General features: G+C 36.2%; 1 protein-coding gene across 2 annotated transcripts; it reads left to right on the top strand.

Moving 5' to 3' along the window:
- The first annotated feature begins 6,209 nt into the window (after positions 1-6,209).
- Positions 6,210-21,705, top strand: LOC127946951 (kit ligand). Of its 2 annotated transcripts, none has more exons than XM_052543792.1 (10): positions 6,210-6,541; positions 14,969-15,076; positions 15,672-15,728; positions 15,816-15,971; positions 16,432-16,642; positions 17,230-17,265; positions 17,829-17,920; positions 18,016-18,128; positions 18,423-18,479; positions 18,600-21,705. In XM_052543792.1, exons 1-9 carry the CDS (start codon positions 6,527-6,529, stop codon positions 18,451-18,453), a joined length of 819 nt encoding a protein of 272 aa, XP_052399752.1. In that variant the 5' UTR covers positions 6,210-6,526; the 3' UTR covers positions 18,454-18,479; positions 18,600-21,705. The 2 variants fall into 2 exon arrangements, with proteins under 2 accessions (XP_052399752.1, XP_052399753.1); XM_052543793.1 differs by having other exon boundaries at positions 6,263-6,381.
- Positions 21,706-26,543: the final 4,838 nt, after the last annotated feature.

The following is a 26,543-nucleotide window of genomic DNA, read 5'->3' as shown; positions in this document are numbered from 1 at the left end:
GGCTTAAAATGTTTGGTTAAAAAATAAAATAATCAAAAATAAAACAATTAATAGTTTTTTATTGATTTGTTTGTTATTTTTAGTCATTAACATTTGCTAAAACATAATTAAATATTTTTTTATTTTAAAATGTATTAATTAGTTACATTTATATTAAGTAAAAAATGTAATGGTATGCATGCTTAATATATTAGGAATGTCAAAAGATTAATTATTAATCATTAATTTCAGTTTTATTAGGGATGTAAAAATTTTTAAAGAGATATTTTGACTGTGTTGTTTTTTTTTATCGTTTTTTTTTTTTTTACTTTTTTTTATGCATGGCCGCTTTCACTTTCAGTGTATATGGTCTTTACATTTTTCAATTGTACCAAATTTATTAGGGGTGTTGAAAGATTTAAATGAAATTATTAATCATTAGACAACTCATCTTTAAACTATATAATATCGCTTTTCATTATTTATTTTTTAGAAAAAAGTAAAGTAAATGATCTGTTTCAACATGTTCTACTGGCTCAGCAGGCTTTATTTGGTGAGGGAAGAGTGTGTGTGTTCTGAATCTCTCAATTAAATGTCATTTTGATTAGTTAATCCTTCAGTTTGTGGCTGTGGGTGCTGACAGAGTAGTCTAGCATAATTAAATCTGAAAATAAATAAATAAAATCCATCACTTTTTATGAGATGTAATGTTTATACATGACTGTAACTCTAGAGTTGCATGTTTTGAATTAAAACAACATTTTTTCATTCTCTGAAGAAAATGAGAGCAGTGCCTGACGTGCAAAGCTCGCTAGAATGATTTGGGTGCTTGATAGCACTATATGGTTACTAAAGTGTTCTTAGTGAGATAGTATTATGCTAAATGCTCATTTTAAATGTAGATGGCCTTTGTGTCATTTAACACTCACTTAGAGTTAATATATATATATAAAAAACTATTTATTGATATATTAAAAAGTATATTAAATAGCACTGTAAATTTTTATGATATCCAAATATCCATTTTTCTTACTGTACATTACAGTGTTAATTATAGTAATAACAGGGTTATTATATTTAACAAAATTATACCTTTTGTTACTTTGAATAAAATCTTAATCGAATTTTAAGAGCTTAAAAAAAGAAAGCAATTTAAATGCAATTACATGTTGAAGGAAAACTTCATTCTGGATCAGAAAAAACAAAAAAATCTTAATTGTATCTCAACACTAAATTACACTGATGGCTAAATGTAGTTTAACTACTAAATAAAATGTGTAAATGACTTAAAAAATAAATATAAAATAATAATAATAATAATTAAAAAGTTAATATTTGCATTTTATCAGCTATCAACATCTTAATAATTGCAGCATTAGTGATAAGAAGATAGATGCCGAGTTTTATCATACACTAAATAAAAACGGTGAGTCATGTTGATTAAGGCAATTAATTATCAGTTTCACCTTACAGTGTTATTGATGTTCTTAATCACTAATAATGTGTTGTTTTAAAAAGTGCACATCCTTTCAGAGTTGCCCAATTGCTACTCAAAACTAGCCCAAAACTAGCCCAATTGCATTTCGACGGGGGTCCCAGTTAAAAAACGCATTCCTGTGTGTAAAATACATGTTTCTTTAGCATTGTTCCCCTACTAAAATTTGCATTCCAGGGGATAAATATCATGTTATTGGAGTTGCTTCAACCTGTAGACATGAAAAACAACCCGTGGCAACAGTGTTAAAGTAGCCCATTTCCGCGGGAAAACCGCGGACTTGGCAACACTGTTTCCTACAGTAAGGGCACATAATTTGTTTTTATGGCACTTGCTACAAAAAGCCTGTAGGTAAATTCTGAAGCTGGCTTAACTAAACAGTATTACTAAGCTTGTAACAATATGCTGCATAATAGCTTGCGACTACACCACCCCAAATGTAATGTATCTGCCAGCTATAAGATTATTCCTCCAGAGACAGAGTCATTAAAGTAGTTTATGATCAGTGGTTTATGCTGGTGCCATGCATTATGTGGATGGGGAGGTCTTCACACAAATCAATTTGAGCACTTGTGATCACTTTTCTGGATCATGCAAGCCATATTATATCAGCTCCACAACTAGTATGTTTGAAAATGTAATAAACAGGTTGATAAATGAAGGTAGGGCAGTAAGCTGGTATGAGTTGTTGGGTTTGTTGTTTTTTTAAGATTTAGATATTCTCTGATTTATTGCTCTGTGTTAGAAAGTGACTCGGTGTGACCTCTTTTTTGAGGAAAGACGAGGGGAAATATTCTAGGAGGTGATTATGTTGGCGTTCTCTTGTATTTCTTGACATGAATGAGAAATGTTGTTCTGACAGTTTCTCTTTTTTCTGACTCAAATCTAAGAATTTCTCTTCTTGACCCAATATTTTTAGGCTGAAACAGTGCTCCAATTGACATGGCAAAGGTCCTGGGAGAAGACGGCTAGGAAATTGATTTTTATTTGGGTGGGATCCAGTGATAAATTTTCTCCTGAAATGTTTCTCAGATTGACAGGGAGTAGATTAGACCTTCTTCAGATTACTCTTATGTTCCGTCAGGTCTGGTTGTTCTGCTAGCAGTGCTGTGCATACCAGCTCTTGTCTTTCAGTGCTCTCCTCCCCTTCAGGAACACCCATCTCCAGCCCTCCCAACATGTGGTATTGCTTATAGCAGTAAATTCTGATGTATTACTGGGAACATGCAGTAGCTTTGGTCTCGTAAAATAGTGGCAGCATCTATCACCAGAAATACTTGCTTAAATATTTGTGATACATATCTATTGATATATTTTATCAACAGGCATTTTTATATTCAATTATCATTACATATTTTTATATTCAATTATCATTACATGTAGTTAAAATATACATATAATTTTACAGTATTAATATGTGTGTATACGTATAAGAATATATGAATAGAGAGAGAGGCTATATTTATGCATGCACGCACTAGATGCATGCACTGTTTTTTTTTTTTTTTTTTTTTTTTTTAGTATAAGAGAGAGATCTCAAAATCATACAAACATTGTTGGAAATGGTTTAAATATGCAAAAGATGCTGCATAACCAAAGAATTGATGGGGCCTTATGGATTTTTCTGAATAACAGCAGGCAGTTTAACTGTCTAGGACAAACAAGGCACTTGTGAACAACTCTCACAAAACAAATCAGGTAACAACATGGTTATTAAGAATCAAGCATATGTAAACTTTTGAACCGGGGTGTTTTTATGAATTCTCTTATTCAGAAATATCTTATTCAGGTCAGTACTAAATAAAAAAATAACATGCCTTTATAATTATTATTATTATGATCCCTCTTATTTTGGTAAAAAATAATTTACATTTTCCAGATACTGCTAAGTGTATGTAAAATTTTGATCACAACTTTATACATATACATTTTTATGTACAACATATAAATGTAATGTGTAAATAAAATGGATGGGCATTTGTAATTTCATAGAGATTCCAGTTAGATCCACAAACCAATCAATCAAAATCAATGTTTTCTGCATTTTTGTGACCCTACAACAACAAATCATTTCCTCCTAATCGCTAAACACTTCCCTACACGTGTTCTAAAGGCTCCACAAGGGATTTTGAGAAACACATTTCTAGACAGAGCGTCATCAGGGCCTGGAGGTCTAAAGAAAGTCTCTCAAGATTCTAGAAGCGCCTGTGTTTTCTTGGTAATGGGCACGCTCAAGAGGGACGAATGATGAAGTGATGCATTTTTAGTGTTGAGAGAAGTGAAACTGCAAGAATTCAGCAGCTTGATTAAATTAGTGTCTGTCATGGAGAGAAAAATTAACCTTCTGTCTGATCCTCTCAAGTTACTACAATATCAGGGAAATAAAAGCTGATTAAGTTATCCCTCCTATACACACAGGTTTAAGTGTGCATGAGGGGAGGCGAAGTGAAACCCGTGACAGCCTGGTGAAAGCAGGAGAAAGAGGAAAAAGCTGTAATAATAGATGAAATCGTTATCAGGGAGGTATGACAGGCTATTAGTTCACAGACCGGACATGCCCATAAAACAACACTCTCTTAGGAGAAAGAGTGCAAAGGTTTGTCAAAGGTTGACACTGAACATTTTTTCTGTAAGACATACTCAGAGGTAAAAAAAAAACAACCAACACCGGGGAGATTTCCACCCTGCGGTAGAGGAAAGCTGGGTAAGATCTTCTATTTTTTTTTTTTTTTTTTTTTTTTTTTTTTTTTTTTTTTTTTGCTCAACTGACAACTTTTTTTTGAAAATGGATATTTAAATGGAATCTTTAACATAGGGAAATAAATGTGCAGTGGCACAACTTGCCCCCAGTATTGTAATATAAGTAAGTCCATCTTGGGTAAACTGTACAATTTATATATATATATATATATATATATATATATATATATATATATATATATATAAAACATAATTGACCCATTCGCTAAGCTCCACTAATTTTGGTTCATCATACAAGCTTTAAGGATTGTCCCACAGGAATGAAATGGAAATATCAGTAAACAAAGTGATTTTCAGTAAATATGCTTATAAAATATGATTAAAAAAAACCTTGCACATTATTCTTATGTAGACTGCAATAACTTCTGAAAATAAAAATGTGTTATTGAGGAGATTTCTGCACTAATACCAAATATATTCAAATAATGAAAAACTATTTATTAATGGCCTATTCCCTTACAAAATTTGATTTATTTTATTACATATTTCAAACGTATCAATATATAAGTATGTTGGTAGGATTTCATGAGATCAATTATTATTATATTATATTATACATTTGCTTTTACAGTTTAACACTTATATATAACTTTGCCATGTAAAAAATATTTTTTGCATATAAAAAACATTTCATTTTCCAATAACAGACAGCTAGATGGGCCCCTTTTAAATTTATAGTGACATAAATCTGTGTACAGGTGGTTGTCCTTCCACTGGCACATCCATTGAAACAGGTGAGACACATAATAATATTTGCCTATGTCGTAGGTGAAGTTATTAAGAGGACTTTTCACATCTACAGTATATCAACAGTAACATACTGTAGCACCTTCAGGTTTCTGTGTGTTTCACAGAATGAATTGTGTGGAAAGTTTTCGCTGTGCCTCACATCTCCAAAAACAACTAGGAACACTGTGCAGCAGATATCAAGCACAGCTAGGGTTTTCTATTTCAGTCTAATGAAGTGCATCACAATGGTATTCAAATGAGTAGCTGTTCACCATATATCCTCTTGAATTTACATTTATTGAGTGTGCTTTACTTTCATATTCATACTCTTATTGTGTAGGGCATGATTGGGTAAAATGAGATATCTAGGATTTTTGTTAACTAAAAAGGAGGAGCAAGAGGCATGTGAGAAATACGAAAGAAAATGGTGTCAAAGGAAATTTGTTTCATTACATTCAAATATTTTTAATATTAAAGTTTTTCCTGGCTGCAGCAATATGTGATTTGGGAATGAGGCTATGCATTATATATTTTCCTTTATATTTTTATCTGAAATGTCCTATAACACATTGTTTTACCTCCATCCAATTTCTCCTAGACTAGAGGGTAACTTATTACTAAATGGCACAGTTGACCTCAGTCTAGCTAGTTTTAGCCAGAATACTGTGCCACTGCTGTAGATGTCACTGTTTACCTCAGTGTTAGCGCGCGGCTGTCACTTTCGACCATATAAGAACCAGAGAAGTCAAACACGTGGAATTCAAACACATTTGATTTGCATATTCGACAAAATGTCAAGTATGTGCAATATGAAACCACCAGAAAGCCTTCGCGTGGAGATGTAACAGCGGCTGCTGGTATCCACCAAATTTTCCGTTTGAGACTATTTGAATGCTTCATTTCTTATGTTTTCATAACAACAAAACCCAGTTTTAGCAAAACCAAAGCCTTCTTTCGTTCTTCGAGTAATGAATATAGGTTATAGTTAGTAGCCTACACGAATAAGGTGAAGTAAACGCGCACGTGAAGAAACGTTTTCCAGAACGATACCAACATTCACTGAGCATTTCTACAACATCTCGCGCCAGCGACTTTTTCCACTACAAAACATCTAACAAACTATTTGCAGTCACGACACGCCGTAATCAAGCGACTCCATCCTGCGAAAATTAGCAGGAAAGCGCTGCCATCAAATAAATCTCAGTTGGACGTTTAGATGGTGATTGTGAAATCGACTGAGAGACCCAGGGCAGCAGACGAGCGAGATGAACTGCGGTGGGCGGGAGCGCGCAGGAGTCACACGATAAAAAGGCTTTGCTCTTGAGAAAAAAACTCTTGATTCTTTCCGCAGCCTTCCGTCCTCCATCGTGCGGTATGAAGCGTCTACCTGGATACTTACCATCATTACGCAAATTTAGGTGACTTTCTTTCCCTCCCGATTTGGATTCTACTTTATGATGATTTTGGATATGTACCTTTGGGATGAAGAGAACCCTTTCCCTGCCCGCCGAAGTAAGATAAAATAGGGTTTCGCTGCCACTGGAGTTACTCCTCTCGTTCCATATGAAGAAGTCAAACGTAAGTGAACGGCTTTTGCTTTAACGCGAGTAATTTAGCGTGAATCACATGTGAATTGCATTCGTTTTTGCCACGTTACGTGCGCTTGCATAAATGCGCTGTCTGCAGAGAATAACTAGAAGACATGTTAATGAACACGATAGCGTGTTTTATATTACAACACCTTTTGAAGCGACAGTCTAGACTTTCTCGCATCGTTGAGCATTTAACTATTTTAAAGCGCGCAATTGTGCTCACTTAATTTGTAGTTGGGGTTGAGGAAGGACTAGCTGCATAATGGTTCATTATTTCAAATGAACTTGACGCTTTTCGTTAATTAGGCTTCTGCAAACATGCTTTGATCTTGCGGAGGCGAAGGTTGTTATAACAGCATGTTTGTTTCCATCTATTTAACTTGTCACAGTCATTTCTCGTCATTTCTACTCCATTTGAAACGGTGAGAAGAAGAGCAACTAGCAACTTCGATAAAAGCATAGGTTAATTCGATCTGATCAAACTGCAAAATCGGCCTTTGTTTGTCGTTTAACTAGAGAATATAATGTCTTCGACAATGTGTGGGGTTCTCTCTCGTTAAACGATTTTAAAACCATGATCGATAAATATAAAGTCCTCGGAAACGGAGATTAATACTGATAAAACGAGACGACCTTTGGACGTTTACGCAGGTGCTTGCGAAAAATCTACATGCACTAGATTTTGCTAATACATCACACACTGTCTTGGTCGTGTTACACAACGGGAAATAAGACAGGGGAAATGGTTTTCATTGACTGTGGGGGATATTTCCTCGAAATGCATCAGGCTTTTCGAAAAACATCAGTAACGCTTCCCTTGCCTTTAAGTGAACTATGTGAGGCTTTGCGCTTGTTGTTTTAGGTACTGTAAATGATGCAAAACATTTGCCATGTTGTAAATATACTCTAATCTCTATAAGACCTAGTCTATATCGATGTTGGAAGAGACAAGAGTCGTTCACCTTGCACCATCTTAGCCCTGCTGGGAATTTGCATTGCATCTTGCTGAGAGTAAGCAGTTTTAGGATGAAGATTTTGTGTGTGTGTGTGTGTGTGTGTGTGTGTGTGCATTTTTGCTATTTTATTGATAGACCGTAAAAAAGAAACAGAACATAAAGAAGAGAAGTCAAATTGAACCAGGATGGGAAAACAGCTGAGGCTTGAATTGAACCCTGGTGTCCCATAAGCATGGCACCTTAAAATGACTGCAAAACGTTGCTTCTGTAAAACAATTCAAGTGCACATCATTTATGTTTAACTTTGGCTGTTTTAAAACTGCATTTATTGGCTTTGACACACCTTCCACATGGCTTACTTGTAACCTTACATGAAATAAAGTTAATAATTTGCTACAATAAGCACAGGAAAGCTCGCTCATACTGTGCATGTGACAAGTTTTGATTTCGGAACAACACTGAATCATTTGACTTTTGCGGTTAATCTATTAGTGAGAATGTAATCTATGAGGAAAATGTTTTGTGAACACTTTCAATCAGTTAACACTGTTCTGTGGCTTCAGTTAAGAAACCAAACCTAGGACATGAATAATCATTGGACACCAATTTACAGTCACCCGTGACATACATTGAGCCCTTTGCCAAAACCGAGGCTCAATTATGTGAAATATCTTGCATGAAAACAAAACACCTTCAATCATACGCCAAGCCCAAAGGCCAAAATAAGTTAGTGGCAGTTTGCACTTTGCAGTGTGACTATGAGGAAGTGTTACGCATTGAAAACTAGCAATCTTGAAGTTTTCGGTTTCATTTTTTTTGCAGTATTGAATTTCCTTGTCAGTGTGTGTTCTTCACACACATTCACAAGAAGCGCATACCCTTGTTCAACACAGTTCCTTCCTGGAAGATTTCATTGTACTGTGAAGTGCAGCTATATAGCAGATGGCTATGTGTAAGGATTGAATTAAACTTACAGATGTGATTTGCAAGTTAAGCTTCTGAAATTAGATATGCATATTAGCACCTCAGCTGTGAAGTCATTATAAATGAAATGAGCTACAGCAACACAGCCGCAACTTATGTTGTATAGACCACAAAAGTAATCCTATTCACAATCTTCAAAACTGGTTTTAGTGATGACATAAATCTCTCAAGAGAGCTAGAACAAACTATGGGGTTGTGTAGCAATGGCATCTGCTTGTTTTAAGTTGTAAGTAACTTTAAATTATGCTATTAACTATTAATTATGTTGTTAACTTAATATGGCATGTTGCCGCATTACAGTATTGAAGACAGATATGTTTTCTGATAAGAAAATAAATGAAAAAGACAAAAAAAAAAACAAGATTGCATTATTTACATAGATTTATGGGGTTGGTTGTCAATTACTTCCCTCATAAAATGGCCATAAATCATCTACCATTGTCTTTTCTGTTAGACAGTATACATGCTTTCTTATATACTTTCTGGATTTTATTATAAATGATTGTTATGTAAGCTAATTATTTTAGTTTACTTGTTTGGGTTGAAAGTATGCAACGATTTATTGTTGTGTCTACGTTTGAGAAAGTTTATGATCTGCACTTCTGATTTCATCATATCAGATGATTCACTCTGCGCTGTAAAGATAACTTGTGGATGACAGTGTTTTACACTGACTAAAGCAAGTCGCAAATGTCCACTAGATACACAGTAAACCAAACACACAATGACTGATTGTTTAAGCAAAAAAAAAAAAAAAGTTGGTACATTAATAAGTTAATACATAAATATGTGGTTTGAAATATGGCTAGCAAGCCTTTCCGGAGATAACATACCAGAAATAGGAATGGCGGGTTGAACCATCATTTAAGCGAACATTATCAGCAACATCATTGCGCCATTCCAATTAAGTCTGTTTACCTGTTTACTTTGTTTCCATATCCTTTTAGTCCTTACATGGCATTTGACACTCACTTGGCTTTGACACTGCTAAGCCTAGTCCAAATAAAAAGGTTTTCAATAGCAGATCACAATAAAGGCTGAAACTTCATCCATGTTTGGAAAGAGCTTAATTGTATAATGGACTCTCTAAAGTGAATTGAACCCAATGATAAAAATGAAATCACTGGACCGTCAAATAAATCTGTTGCTTTTATTGGCGCACTCTGTAAACTGAATATGTCAATAAATTAAACTCCTAGCCTATAATATGATCCCTGTTAGTTTTGTATTGTTTCTGTATTATGTGTTCCATATGTCTGTTGTTTTATTGTAAAAAAAAAAGAAGTAGCTTTTCAATGTCTGGCTTAATTAGCGATTGAAAATGTCATTTCGCGATAATATCATTGCATTTCTTTTCTCTCAGAAATGACTTTCTCAGCGTTCTCCTCAAAGCGTTGGGTGGGTTCCATTAGCATAACTTATTTTCTCTGTTAGTTCCTGAACAAGGCCTTCTTCCAGGACAGGCTGTCACCCAGGCTATTGTTATTTTTGCTCCCACCCAGTCATAGACTCCCTTTAAATTAGCTATCAAATAGCCAGATCACATTTCATTGGACTCCTGTGGCCTGCTGTTGCCCTCTATTAAAGCGCTCATCAGAGGACATTGCAACGTAATCGATGCTGCACCAGCTACTATAAATCCGCTATGTATTTTCCTATTGTGTCCTTTTGATTTGAGATGTTTAGCAGCAACCAATGACTTTGACTTTGAAGAAATAATCATTATGGACCACAGAGGTGTAGAGTCATGGCTGCTGAGGAAGAATTTGACATTCTTCTGTCTTGGCAAATTGAGAAAGCATATATATATTCTCTGGGACATTTGATAGCATCTTTAACTAATGTTTATTCAGTTAGCCAGAGGTTTGTAAAGTGCACATGAATGGACACAGCCAGACTGAGTGCAATTTGCAAAGGCAAATTTGATTTGAGTAGTTTTTGAGTGGATACTGGTCGCTGGCTGTTCAACAGAGGCTGAAACGATAATGCTAGTTTTCCAGCCACTGATGTTTGTCCTCATGCTACACTGGTCTTTGTTAGCACATCACACGGCTTTACAAAGCTGCCCTCCATACACACATTTTGTCACTTTTTGTAATCAAAAACTAAGAGATGGTATTGTTTTTCTCACATGTTCAGAATCTTTTAGCTTATTCTCTGTAGTACGTTAGCATGAATTGTTAGCATATGTGTCGGAGCCAATATGTGGCTAGCTAATATCAATTATTGGGATTCTGCCTGTTTTGAAGTGTTAAGCTGATGTATATCATGAGATATCCAAATATTGACTGTGAAAAGATGAAAAGAAAGAAGATAGATGGTGACAAGACTTTTTTTTTGGCGCCATGTGCTCTGTTCTCGTTAATAAGGTAATGTAGTGAATTGTACATTGTTCAGAACAAGCTTGTATGTACATCTGGGGTGTGTGCAAAGTTAATAAATCCTAGCGATCAAAGTGTCTGGTCAGCATGACTCTGGCGATGATCTTATTTTCTAGCTGAGAGAGATCCTGTTAACATGGTGTTCAAAAGGAAGGGCTGAGTTGCCGCTCTCTCTTTTTGTGTCTGCCAGTCAGTCCAGCTCATGGTCAGCCATAATGAGATTTGTTCTGTTTCACATCTCTTTTTGTCTGGCTAAGTGAAAGTGACCTCTTATTTGGTGTGTTGTAGCACGCTAACACTTTCAAGATTTCTTTGTAATTATAAAACAGCAGTCTGTACAATGTCTTATAAAAGCCTATTTTTTTTTAAGACAAAATGTAACAGAAAGGCGCAATTGTTAGATTAAAAAAAGTGATTTTGCAGGATATAAAGTCGCAATTATGAGAAAAAAAAGAGTTCTCAAAGTGTTACTTTTACATCTTGCAACACGACTCTGACTTTTTCCACATAATAGTGAATTTATATCCCCAGTGTGACTTTACAATTATGACAAACCACAACAGTTGTGAGATTTAAAGTTGCAGTTATGTGGGAAAAATTGCAGTTGTGATTAAATAAAGGCACACAAAAAGTCATTTGTGTGAAACAAGGTCAGGTGTCAGGATATGAAGCTGTAATTATGAGGAAAAAATTGTGATATGTTGGGTCACAGCTGGATATGAAGTTGCGGTTATGAGGAAAATAATTGCAATTGTGGTATTGTGAGATACAAAGCACAATGATGAAACTCAAAGTTGCATTTGTTATAAATAGGGTAATAATTACTTCAAATATTGTATTTACTGATAAAGATTTATACATTTTTATATACGCAGAGCTGTTTTTAATAAATACATGCCCACAGCATTGCATTCTAGCATTGTGTTCACTAATATTCATATACGCTGCAATTTGCCACGCATTGTACATATTGCTGGAGACAGCAGTTAGGAGATGCCTACACCCACACACCTATGATACCTTAAATGCTGCCTACGTTGGTTTGGGAGTATCTTGTTGTTCAGTTCGTTTAAACTCTATTGATTCATGAAGGACAGTGGTGAGTGAGTTTGAATTGTTCAGGTTTAAATTGGAGACAGACAAACGTTTGTTGTTGTGTACAAAGTACTTGCTGAATCGTAGCTCTTGGCTATGAAGGCGCTTTAAAGTTTTGGAGGAAGTCAAATTATGTATAATATAACCAATAAAACATCTGGGCTTCCATGTGTTGTTTCATTCATCACATTTGCAACAAATCCTCATCTGGTTCACAACACGCAAGAGCTCTACAGTCGCTGGTGATGCTGTCTGAAATACTCGCGATAGATTAACTGCTTGTTTGAGTGCATACTAAATTCCAAATACCATCATGTGTACTAGCATTGTTTACTTTGAATTACATATTGTAATCCATTTATTCAAAGCAATACCTAAGCATTTACATGTGGCCAGTCTTTTGTATTGTCCTGTTGTAAATAAACATCCCCTGTTTAACCAAGAAGAATGTTTTTAGAAGAGCTTTTTGGAAAGAAGATGCATTTTGGAAACTCTTGTGATGGGGGAATCATTTATATTATATATTATAAATTAGTAGATTTGCAGATTTGCTTTAAAAAGCTTATGACCTGCATAGCAGTATGAACTGTTATCAATTTAACAGGTCTTTGACTCATTATCGATAATGAAACAAGCTTCTACCTTATTGCTTTACTTTTCATGTCACCAATCGAGACGTTCCAGCACATGATTTTCACAAAACTGGTAGCTAGGGCTGCACAATTAATCAAATTTCTAGTCATGATTACAATAATGGATGCCACAATTTAAAACAAATCATTCAAAGTGGCAATTAACCGTTTAAAGTCCACTAATGTTATTCTGTGTGCTTAAGATGTATTTTTTTCCCTACATGTTATCTTAAGGGTTATTCCGATTATTTTAAATTTAGTTCAAGTATAACATTATAATACCATTCATATTTTTACTTTTTTATAAATTAAAGTAGAAACGAATTCAATGTATAGTTGACTTTTGGGGCTTTATACAATAGTAAAGCACTAAAAGCTTTTCAGTTAGAGTGTTTTCAACTTATTTATTTTCATATAAAAATACGGCATGAATTTGCATCAAAACAATGGTATAAACATAATTCAGTGTAAATTGTATTTGTGTAATTAATTGTAATTGTAAATCATAATCAATCATCGCAACTACAATTTCATGGGAATAATCGACAATTACGAATTTTGTCATAATCATGGAGCGCTACTGGTAGCATGGAATCAAAGGTGGTTCACAAATTGACTTTAGTTTGCTTTAAATATCAGTGCTTTAAATATCATGCTGTGCATTAATTTTTATACTGTTCTTATTCAGTTTGTAAATTCATCTTAGAAACACTACTGCTCCAACTATTTATATTCAGGTGAAATATGTGTGGTATTTGTATTGAGCTGTGTCTCAATGTTTTCTTGAATTTCCCGTCACTAGCTTTACATTTTAAAATGTTATAAAAAGTTATAAACAATTCAGCTTTTAAAATCTGTGTTAATTGTGGTTTGCAACATATTTTAATTAAGGTGACATTCTGATTCATGAGTGAATGAGCATATCCAATAATAAGAAAACATTTAGTGGGCTATTTTAATTTGCCTTATTTTGAATAATGCAAAGTAAACATTAGTACCAAGGAGCTAAAAGCTAGTTTGTTAAAGCAATTACTAACTAGAATGCTAGATTTGCTAAAACAATTATATAACTGTTTGCCTTTTCATTACGTCATTATATATATTTTGAGTTGGCTCTTGTGGTTTATTTTTTCTGTGACACAATTTCCAGTAAGGGAGCACAAGAAAAAATTTTTCAAGGAGCGAATGTTTCAGTGCCCTTGAAGGATTTTGTAGTTGAGACAGCCCTAAAAATGACTACTGACTACTGAACTAGGGAGCTGATTGAGACAAACCCAATGGCTTAATAGAAAGCTAGGTTGCTAAAACAGCAGCCAAATAGAATACTACTTTGCTAAAACAATACCTAATGAAATGCTAGTTTGCTAAAATAACAGCTAAATAGAATGTTCAAATCAATGCTACAACAACAGCTGAAAAAAATGCTAGTTTGCTAAAGGACTAAGTAAAATGCTAATATAATTAAACAACATGTGTATGCAGCTTCAAAAGTGACTTCGAAATAAGCCTACGAAATGAGACACAGCTAAAACATCAGCTATATAGAATAGTTTGCTAAAACAATAGCTAACATTCTCCAATAGCCATCATGGTTTTAGTGACATCAGCAGTCATTTTATAGGAAAATGTTTAGATTTTGATGTAAAATTGGACTTTGGAATAGCATACACTGATGAATCATTTACAGTAAGACCAGAAACAAAAAACAAAAAAAAACAAAAATTTAAACGAGACCCCTGTATTGTGCTGTAGCTGTTTTTTTTACAGACGTGTTTCTGGATGTAAACGTCTCCCAAGAAATGCATCCAGTTGTGGTCAAGTGATCTCAAAACCAGCCTAAATTTTGAAAATGTGAGCATCAATTTTGTAATTGTGCAATTACACAATCAGAGCATCTTGCAGCTAAACAGCCTGTCCTCACATGAATCTGATCTTCACCTCTGCTCCACTCCCCCTCTCCGAGTCAAGCTGAAACTCTTTCAATCGCTAGCCCATTTCTACCGACAAGGCTCATGCATTGTTTGTCTGGGATCACCCTTGTAATCAGGGTTAAGAGCAAATCTGCCTAATGTTATGCAACAAGCTCAAATCACAGGTCTGGAAGAGGGGAGCAAAAGCTTTAAGTTTTAGGCCACCATGGGACAACAAGCTTTATAGCGTCGACTGGGAATTTGCTAGACAAAAACACTCATTTATTCTCTCAAAACTAACCCGGTTGTTCTCAAAATAGCAGTGAAAACCATTTCCGTTTTGCTCAATACTCCTCTAAACAATGAGATTAGAACACAATCCAGATCTGTATTATTAAAAGATTTTCGATATGGTCACTTAGACTGATTTTTTTTTTTTACCTCTTGTTTTTCAGATTTGGATATGCACCTGTGTCCATTTCTTGCTGTACATGACAGTTGCTGCCTATTCCAGTGAAATAGGAAATCCCATTACAGATGACATCAAGAAAATTTCTTTCCTGGTAAGAGCTTGGACATGCTTATCTCTCCGGTGCCGGGGCTTTTTTTCCAAGCGTACTTTGTTAAAGACAACAGCGAAGGCTGATTTATCGATGCTCTGGGGGAAAGAGCTGAAATGTATTTCGTGTGTGTTGGAATGAAAGCCCCAGACATGTGGTTCAGAGTATGATAATAGAGTCATATGCATAAATCAAATGCTTCACTGCAGACAGTCTTTTTAGGATCATCAGAAATCATCAGCCTGAAAGGATTATTGAGTTTATCGTTTTATTGGAACATATGCGTTGTGTAATGGCATTTGCTTTCCTTTAGCAAAATATTTATGAAGTATGATGCCAAATCACTGTGCGTGCCATATGCTGAAAGGTTGATAACCAGGGATTCAAATGTTTTGAAGTAGATATGTAACATATGTCTGTGGTTTCCATAACTATACCTAAGCCAAGGTTATAAAGCAAATGAGAGTACTGTAATTCCATGTTTACATTGTGGTTACTTATTGGTAAATTTTCATTTTTTTGTCTTTATTGATAATGAAATGACCATGTGCATTGTAGTTTTTGGCATCTAGAACCGGCTTTCTTTCTCTCCTATTAGAAACAGAATATTCCAAAAGACTACAGGATTACATTACGTTATATACCTAAAGAAGTGGTGAGTTATTTGGTTTCCATTGAATCATTCATGGCAATAAAAGCAAACACAGTGATAATCTAGTAATGTCTTTTATTTTTCTTCTAGAGTGGTATGTGCTGGGTGAAGCTAAATGTATTTCACTTGGAGGTGAGCTTAAAAGGCCTGGCGCAGAAGTTTGGGAACATATCCTCCAATAAAGATAATATAGGCACTTTGGTCCAAATACTGCAAGAGATGCGGTACCACATCGGATATGGCTTGGTAAGTTACCTCAACCAAGTTTTCACAATAACAACTGTATTTCATGCAGAAATCTTGAAATATCTAGTATATTTTGTTACGAATTTTCTAGTCAGCTGTAAAAATCAGTTCTATAAACATCACAATGAATGAGGAACATTTGTAAATTGATAAAAAAGCAAACATTAAAAAAAAAAATCAGGTTTTAGGCCTTAATTTTTTATTTATTTATTTTTTACGTTTAAAATCATTTCTATACAAAAATGTATTTATTTTGAAGTAAAACATTGTAACCAATGATCAAGAAACGACCTATTCATTTTGTAAAGCAGTGCAAAGTCTGGTGTTTTATTAAGTATAAAACATTTTTATTTATTCATATTTCTATTCAAAACTAGTTTTTTTTATATATCTTTTTAACTAAAACATTGCAACAAATAATCCACTTGTAAATCTAAACCATTTTTTTCTGATTCTTTAGGAGGATTCAATGCTAGAATTCGATTGTCACTACGGAAATGAGATGTGGCTTACGGCCAAGTATTTTGAATTTGTGGAGGACTTTTTCAACACTGCCAATTTGTCAAGAGATGTCGAGGACTGCGAGCCCCCACCATGTCCCACATCCACAAAAACAACAGTAACGACAACTACGACGTCGTCGACATTGTCAGCCCAACATAGTACAAATGGTGAGGCGCATGTCATAACCAGTCGAAAAGACCTTGCGACGGCATGCTCTTGCGTATTGCAGAGTGTTGTCTGTGGCACTTTAATGAAGCTATTGAGAAACCACAGAATGTAATTTGTGGAAGGCCGCCCAATTGCAGCTGAGGTTGTAGATGTTAACACCGTTTTAAATCACATCTCTTGTGGCATCTTTGGTTGCAATGTTGCGCATGTAGTGTGGGTGTGGGTGCGTGTGTGTGGGTGTGTTTCACGTCTTTTCAAACGAGGCCGCTGGACAAAACAAGAGTGGCAACATATTTTTGTCAGCGGTATTATGAAAGAGTCTCAGCTGAGTTTCAAAACCAAGAGATGTGCTCCCTAGTGAACGACATGAAAGGGTGAACCAAATCGAAGTCCAATTGTCACCATGTTGATTACAGAGCAATCTTCAGATCTTCCCAAGCGCAAGCTCTTTCTTTCTAAAAGCGGACAGATCAGATCTTCCATTTGGCGGAGAGAAAAGGAGATTGTTTCTGACTTCTTAAGCATCTAACAATGAACGGTTTCTATATGAGACTTTTAATGGATCTCTGTTTCTGGCTTTCTCTAGAGAAACATAACAGTTTGCCTGATGACCCCAAAAAAGGTGAGTTATCGTATAAATGTCTTTAGTCATCACTATTGTATGCATCCAAGTGATAGTTGATCCAAAAATGAAAAAAATAATTAAATGAAATAATTAACCTATCCTCATTTCATATTATAAGGGAGAAAAAACATTGTCAACGTTCTTCAAAATTCCTTGTTTAATGTCCAATAGAGGAATTGAGGAACAACTTCAAGTAAATGATGAAAGTAGTTATTTATTTTATTCATTTGAAGATGACTATCCAGCTTGCCAAAGAAACAAGAAATGACTTGAGAGCGAGTAAAGGTTAACTGAAGATCATTTTCATTTTATTTAGGGTAATCTATTCCTCTACCAATTATTTGAGGAACAATATTCAGAGACATTAGTTTGAGTAAATGATGACAGAATTGTTATTTGATTACATTTTTTTATTGTAGTTTTATTTTGGGTGATCTATCTCTTTAACATTTATTTCAAGAGAGGTCAGATGTTGGATTTGGATCTCAATAGATATACTGTGAAGGTTAAAAATGTGTCTTGCTATCTGTCACAGTTAAACAAAAACTTTTTTTCTGTAGGGGCATTCCTTCCGAAAGTTGTGCAGAACAGTCTTATGTCGCTCCTCGCCATCCCGTTCATCGCCGTGGTGGTTTTTCTGATGGTCTGGAAGGTACGTGTGGTGGTGTGCCCCACTGAGCTTTTAGCATCACAGGCTTCTCGCTTTAAATCCTGATTGGTGTTTTTCTTTCTTCTTTTGTAATGCAGATTAAATCTAGAAGAAACGCCCCGCAAACTGAACGGAGTCCGGAAGAAGGTCCCGCCCTTTTCTCAGGAGAGGAAGCCAATATACCCCCATTAGATGTGGAGATATCTGAAAAGTAATGTCTGCAGCAGTCAAATCTGCATAGTGTGCTGTGCTTTTTACACTTTCATTGAGCCCTAAAATTTGTGAAAACTTAAGCTAAGCTTCAAATTGTCAAACTTCAAATACATATTAAATAAATCAATTTTTTTTATAATATGAAACCTAACAAATTGGTTTGCATTATTCATTTTTTCATATTTTTTTTTTGGTTAAGTGTCCAAATATTTTTCTGGTCTATTTTTTTGTCCTGCCTATTCAGCTGTTTCAACACACCAATTAACACCAACTTCCTGTTTTTCTTTTCCAGAAACAGATTAAATATTATCATGGCAGTGTAAATCCAGCCCCAGCTTAACCAACGCAGGTAAATAATGTTCTTGTAATAAAGTATTAACCTGACCTGCTTTACCACATACTGTTATCGATGCATAAAGTCTCTCAGAGGCCGCAGCTATAATTTTGTTTTTCATTAACTACATTTCAGTCAGTCCTTCAGGCGGCACAACGGACAGGAACACACAAGCACCACCTCCGAAAGATTCTCTTACTGAACTTCTAATTGTGAAGGACGCACACTGGCCTGAACGGCAACAAACTGCTCTTTGAGAACTGATGCCCTCTCTTATCAACCACTGCTGAGCCCTTTGGGGTAGATAAGGTTGCTCCTTCTGAGAACTTCTCTGAGTCACTCTTCATGCTCTTCAAAGCTTCCTTCTCCTCTTGGAGACTGCAAAGAGACTGTGCAGGGGGAATTTGACGGAAAACAGAATGAAAGCAACACAGCATTGGATTCAAGTGGAGATGTCAAATAGCTAAACGCATTTTTTCAAGCACAGGAGCCGCAGTTCAGAAGGAGGGCAGCCATATTGTTGCTTGAGAGCAGATGGCCATCTAAAAGGAGTTTAAGCAGAATGACTACCTCCAGCTGCACTGGTCCATCTCCTTCTTTATTGTCCTTGTTCTTTCTCTTTCTTTTGGTCTGGGTGTCTAGATAGACGCCTTTTCAGTTTTTTGAGTGCTTGAATCAGTAAAGTCATTCTCAGATTGTATCATCTGATTTGTGAATTGTTTTTGTTGTCACTATAGACTGGTGGTGTGGACTTAATTTATTTATTACTGAATATGACATGACACCTGCATGGCAACAAATATCGATAGAGACGAAGAATACAAGATCGTCTCAACCTTAAAAAATATCCCGCAATCCTTAAACGCTTTTGTATTTCGAAAAATAAACCATACATTCATACTAGCCGCAACCTTGTAAGAACCAGTATAGCTTCTCAGCTGCTAAATGCATTTATGTGAATCTGTTTTAAAAGCTGTTAATCAAATATTAAAGTCTATTCAGTACACCCGCGATTATGTAGTTAGTTTCACATTGTGGCTTTTCCTAAAGTCTGTTTCAGTGTTTTTTAAAGTCCCTTAGTCAAAGAAAATTTCTGGTGGCTGCTAATTTTATAGACGACTCTGCTTTTGTCAATGGTCATGAGAGTTTTACAGTTTGTAGATTTTAATTAAGAATTAAAATCTGATTTTCCTGCCATACTAGAGTGCGATGCATCTGTCAGACTTAAAATATGGGTCAAAGTGAGCTCCGCTAGTATTACATCAAACAAAACGGTACACCTCTCACTACGAAAAGTGACTTGTTTGAATACAGAAACTCAGTGGTCCTTTGACGCCGTCTGAATATCTCGCTAGCAGTACAAAGTAACCGTAATATAAAACCTACACATATGCTTCTACTCATATTTTTGTGCCTTTTCATAGCATGGCTCTCCCTGTAAAGATTCTTTTTTGGATAACCAGCCATATATTTATTACAGAAAAACAAAATAATATAATAATGATATTGCACTAGTTATATTCAAGAAAATTACTCTAGGACATTTCAGTTGACTTTCCAAGAGAAACAAAACACGGTTCCGGTCTCCTGCTGAGTATGAATCAATTTATGCATGTTCACATCTGACGTCTTACATGGTTTGCGCTTAATCTGTACATACTGATTTATGATAGCCGTGACTCATATAGACAAGTGCTAATGATTTTAAGACGAGACTCAATGGCAAGACTCAGTTAGATTTGATTTGTACCCTGCTTTCTCCAAATGGTTGTAATGATCTCTATTCTGTTTTGTAGGAAATAACCTGTTGTCTGCCAAGTCTTCGTTTTCTTAGTTATAGCACCTAAATTTTTTAAGATACAGTATGTAATGTGAAGGTGATATTTGGTGTGTACTGTTTTGTACTGGTTAAAGGAAACTCCACCCCAAAATGAAAATTTTGCCATCAGTCACACCCCCATGTCGTTCCAAACCCGTAAAAGCTTTGTTCATCTTCAGAACACAATTTAAGATATTTTGGATGAAAACCGGGAAGCTTGTGACTGTTCCATTAACTGCAGGTAAAATTCACTGTCAAGGTCCAGAAAAGCATGAAAGACATCGTCAGAATAGTCCATCTGACACAGAGGAGACAAATTGTTGAATAAAGTTGTTATTTTTGTTTCCTTCACATAAAAAAAGCATTCTCGTGGCTTCATAAAGTTACGGTTGAACCACTGATGGCAGATGGACTATTCTGTAATTTATCTTCTCCCTTCTGGTTTTCATCCCAAATATCTTAAACTGTGTTCCAAAGTAGAAGAAAGCTTTTAAGAGTTTAGAACAACATGGGGGTAAGTGCTTGACAAAATTTTCATTTTGGGGTGGAGTATCCCTTTAAGGTGGATGTTTACAAAAACTCGTATTAACATTGGCCGCAATGGAAAATGCTCTCATTATAGTGTTCCAACTATTTTCTTGCAGTTAATCCGACAATCATTCTGAAGCTCTTGGTGGGGCATATCAGTGTAAGTATTTGCTTTTTCCATCACAGATTTCCTGTAATCCACTCCAGACCATTTCAGTTTAGTTCAGGGCAGCGCTGGTAATGTAACAACATGAGGTCACAGATGATAAACATGCTAAATTAATTTTTACACTCGAATTGATTCAGGAACCTCCGTGAACTGACGAAGTTTTAGCTTGTCTAGAGGGTGATGAAGCTTCCTTTGGTGTGTTTGTTGGTGCTCTGATAAGGTTCCATGTAGAGAGTCAATAAGTAATTTGTGACAGATAATCTGCACCATAGAAATCTTCATAAGTGGAACATTCCTAAATGTTGTATGAGTTTTGTGTGTGAAACTGAAAAAGTGAGCTAGACACCCCCCCCCCCCCCCAAAAAAAAAAAAAAAACACAAACCACAGACCACATGCCAGACAGTGAAATTCCCACCAATGCCCTGAGACTACTGGGAAGGCACTGTTGCTCCAATTTGCGATGCTGAGATGAGAGGGACTTACAAGGGAACCATACCAGGATTTTTCAGATTTGGCAACTCCCAACTGCCGCCATTGGATCCTGCATCATGTTTGTAATGCAGACTGCAGAACATAGCTAGTCAGGAAGCCAGTCAGGGTGCCAAAAGTAAACAAGGAATTGTGGCCCAGTCATTGACTGGGTGACAGTCTACTGTATTCTGTATTTTATAAGAATATATGCAAATATATGTATGAGATGTAAATAAAGTACATTTATCACTGAGGCTTGGGTTGGCTTCTCATTACGACTAATAAAACCATGATATTGACAGTTGAGCTGTCTGGGTTTGAACTTTGAACTTTTTCTTTTCTTTTTTCTTTTAACTTCCTTTTAATGTGTACTGATGCATTTAAAAGGACAGTTCACTCATCATCACCCTCATCCAAACCCAAATGCCTTTCTTTTTGCAGAAGGAAGTATTGACTGAATGCCTTTGACATCCATTATAGTTCATGAAAGTTCATGAGAGAAAAAGCGAGTCATTAATTTTGGAGAGTTTTTTATTTTTTCAGTGAAACGGTTAATTCTGAATCCTTTAAGGTTCATTCTAAAGCAGACAAGTTCAGCTCCCTCAATCAGTGATCCAGTTGCAGTGTTTTACAAGTCATATGAGACTGAGCGTGAATAAAGATTAACACTTCAAAAGACTTGAAAGATAGATACTGATTCAAACAGACCACTTTTATGATACAACTTCAATTTTATTATACTAAAGAAACTGACCAGGATATTTCTGTGTCTCACAGAAGAGAAGAAATAAAATCTTGGGTTTCCAACAACATGAGGGTGAGGAAGTAAGAATGTAATTTTTTTTTTCATTGTTCCTTTAAGAGTGTGTAAAATGTTTGTTGTTATTCGATGGGTTCAAAAAGCTTTTCTCTCCATTTACTAGGAAATGACATGCCACAATCACATGTACTGAGCTGGTTAAGGGTTCAAATTTCATTTAATGAAACCATTCTCTTTCCTGTTAAATGAAACCACACAAATGGAATGGAATTAATGTGAGGCTTTTTACAAAAGCTATTACCAGGAATATCCATAATGTTACAATTTTAACACTGTTTTTAGTACTTAAATATTCTGCTTTTCTTTTAAATGTCCAGTGTGATCAAGCTCCACAGTAAAACTGAAAAATTACCTAAAGAACGTATTCAAAACAAAACTGATGTCATATGAATGTTCTTAAAAGAATAGTTCTTTTCAAAAATGAAAGTTCTGTCATCATTTACTTCATGTCATTCGAAACCTGCTTTTGTTTCGGATCCCACTGAATTTCTGTACGGACAAAAACAGTGGACACACTGGTTAAGAATGGCACAAGGGTGAATATAATTTTTTAGGCAAACTATCCCTTTTTGTGATTTTACATAATATTTAAATACCCCAGTTGACCCTTCGCAAAGACCCACCCACCTTAGTTACTGTTGCTACAGTATGTCCGGCAAGCCATGGTGCTCTCACGCCACACATCAAGTTCTCACGCACTGAAAAATACTTTGTGGAGCAAAGAGGACATCAACAACAAGCCGACTGACAAGACAGAGCAGGTTACTTTTGGTATGGAACAAAGTCTCAGCTCTCAAATTTTGTCATTTTGTAAGAAATTCAAACAATAAACAGTTCTGTTGCTCTTTAACATGTCGTGACAGATCGCCATTGTGCCTCAGTTTAAGCAACACGTGAACCAATCTCTTCCTCTTTACCAGTTATAGCATGAAATAAACACGAATGAACATCAGAAGGTATTTTGTTTCAACAGCAGAAAGACATCAATACACAACATACAAGTTCAGTTCCACAACGTTAATCTACTCTCCTGTCTGGTTTGTTTGTCAGACAAAATAGCAGATTAGGCATTATGATTGGTCAGACTGCCTGTCAATCAAAGTCTTTGCGAAGGGACAATTGGTTAGAGTCTTGTTTATGGGCCCAAATGCAAGCCTGTGGAGTAAAAATGCACTACACTATACCATCAGGGATTTGTAAAAGGTAGGCCCAACTCTTGAGCTGTTTTACCATCAGCCATCTCAGTTGCTGTGGTGTATTTGGTCCCTGCAAATGTGGGGCCCATGCTGGCTTTTTGCAGGCACAGGGGGCTAGGTCCAGCCCACAACAAACCTAAACAGGCACAGTGCGGGCTTGCCCAGGTGAAGGCCAGTGATCAGCCCACACTATGGCTCTGCCCACATTGATCCAATGATGACCAGACATGAGCCTCTTCCAATCCATTTATCAACACCATTGTTGAGTGTTTTCTCCTTAAGGCAATCAGAGAAATAAGGTTTGAAACAGCCTTTTTTTTTTTTTTGCTACATCACAAAATTCAACAACCAATCCTGTCAAGGGATCCTATCCTAAGCATATCATTAAAGGGGGGGTGAAATGCTATTTCATGCATACTGAGTTTTTTACACTGTTAAAGAGTTGGATTCCCATGCTAAACATGGACAAAGTTTCAAAAATTAAGTTGTACGTTTGGAGGAGTATTTTTGTTCCAAAAAAACCTCTTCGGGTTTGTCACAAGTTTCGGAAAGTTTTTTTCGAGTATGGCTCTGTGTGACGTTAGATGGAGCGGAATTTCCTTATATGGGTCCTAAGTGCGCGCTCTTCTGCCGGAAGAGCCGCGCTCCCATATAGCAGAGCACTGAGAGGCTGAGCACAGCTTGATCAGAGCGAGAGCGTCGCGAAATGTCACAAAAGAAGTGTGTTTTTGGTTGCCAGGGCAAGACAACCCTGCACAGATTACTAAAAGAGAAACAGCATTAAGGGACCAGTGGATGGAGTTTATTTTTACAGAGCATCAACGGAGTTGTGCAAGTGTTTTTGTTTGTTCCCTGCATTTCGGATTGCACATCGTTTATTTCGGATAATGCAGTCCCAACGGAAAAGGGTCACGATTGTGTGTTGGAACCACATGCGGTAAGTAAAACTGCTTCAAATATCTCTGTGTTGTTAACTTAGCTATCAGCGCCTAAGCACATCAAGTAAACAACATGCGATGTTGTCATCATCTGCACTTTCCACATGTACAGCTTAAAAAAAAAAAAAAAAAAAAAAAGACGACATAAAGTGGAACTTAGTCATTTTCCAAAACCGCTAAGCAAAATACAGTTTCAGTACATACCACATAGCATACTGCCTTTGCTGATGCTGCTCTTGTTAAATTTCAGCCTCTGGATCTGTGTCACAGCTTCCACATGCTCTCAACTCAAAATCCTACTGGCGCTCGTGATTCTTTAGCTCCGCCCACACGTCACGCCTCTAGGCGCTCGTGTTTTTCCGGGAAAAATCGGTACAGACTATCTTTCTCTTATAAATATAATAAAAATAAAGACTTTTTGGAGTTATGAAGGATGCAGTACTACTCTATAGGTACTCAAGATTAACAGGATATTGAGTGAAAACGAGCATTTCACCCCCCCTTTAACTGTGCTTGCGGCAAAACAGAGGGTCTGGTGCAGGGGTGTCCAAACTTGGTCCTGGAGGGCCAGTGTCCTGCAGAGTTTAGATTTGTTTCTAGTATGCCTAATAACCCATGGCAGCAGTGTAAAAGTAGCCCAGAGTCAGACACAACTGGCTGTGTAACTGAGTGGAGGCGGGGCTAATTTGCGTATTCATAGATCTGCATATTGTAAACGACGCAAGGGTTTAGAGTTGCATTTAAGCTATTTTAAGCCATGAGAAAATGTATTTTCAAAGTAATTATACTTTTTTTTTGAATATCTTATTTTGATGATCAATTATGAGTTTTAAAGGATAACATTTCTGACTACAGGGGGACTTTAATAAGAAATTGTATGGGCAGTTTTCGTCCTTACCACTAGGGATGCTAGAGTGTTTCAGGTTTCCTTAATTAAAGCCATGTGGTAGAGAGAGTTAGCAATAGTAAGCAGCAGTAGCCAACATGGCTCACCAGCTATGCAGGGGGCAGGGTTTCATATTTTATTGAAGCACCCCTGGGCGCCGCCATTGGCTAATGGACCCCCACCTGCTGTTAACATTCCATTGACACCCATTCAATTTGGTGTGTAGGATAATAATTTGTATTTAATAAATCCATTGATTTGTAAAATGCCTTTTACTACTGTACATATTGACAATATAGACATTAGTTATGTTGTGACTGCATCAATTTCAGATGTACAATAACAGATTTCCTTAAAGACTTAAGTTATAGTAGCTGAAAAATATTTAAAGTGAAACAGATGTACTGTCATAGATCGGGGTGCATCCTGTTCCTGGAGATCTACCTTCTTACAGAGCTCAGTTCTAACACTGATGAAAACAAACCTGTCTGTAATTATCAAGTGGTCCTTCGGATTCCTAATTAGTTGGTTCAGGTGTGTTTGATCAGGACCAGAGCTGGGCACCCCTGTTATAGATTAAGGCCATGTCCACACATACACAGGTATCTTTATAAACTAAGGTTTTCCTTCACTTAAAAAAAATTATAAAATGTCAGTCCACATGAAAACACAAAAGCATGCTATGAAGCGCTGTCAAGAGCATGCCAAGCTAACAGGTGGTGATATAATCTCAACCGTAAAGTTATGTTGGCCAATCAGAAATCCAAAAATGTTTCCAGTAGGTTGGGTTAAAAACAGTCCAGTCTCTGGTTACGCTGTCTACATGAAAACACGGCAACCGGAGTTTTTGAAAATCTTCACCCTGGCAGGCGTTTTCAAAAATGTTCGGTTTCATTGACCTGGTGTTGTTTTTGCGTGTGGAAGAATGGCCAAACTCTGTAGAAAAAGCCACGTTTGTGTGGACGGGGCCTAAAAGTGTGATGAGGGCTGCCTATCCTGCAAATAAGTGAAATTTCAGAGGCCCTGCACTGGCAGCCCGCTGGGGGCCCTTAGGCTAGCCTTCAGTGGGCCCGTAAATGGCCAGTGCGTGCTTGTTTGCAGGGCATGGTGCCTAATCTAAACCTGCTGTGCATAAATTCTCCAGGCCCTTTAAACACCCATGTAGGATAATAAATTCTTGTTAGTTCAGTAATATTGTTCACTAAAAAACAATTACAGAAGAAAAAAAACAATATTAAACATAATGGCGGT

Source organism: Carassius gibelio, chromosome A25 (assembly GCF_023724105.1).
Source record: "Carassius gibelio isolate Cgi1373 ecotype wild population from Czech Republic chromosome A25, carGib1.2-hapl.c, whole genome shotgun sequence".
NCBI lineage: Eukaryota > Metazoa > Chordata > Actinopteri > Cypriniformes > Cyprinidae > Carassius > Carassius gibelio.
Note: the sequence above shows the minus strand (reverse complement) of the source record. Positions and strands in the feature narration are given on the sequence as shown.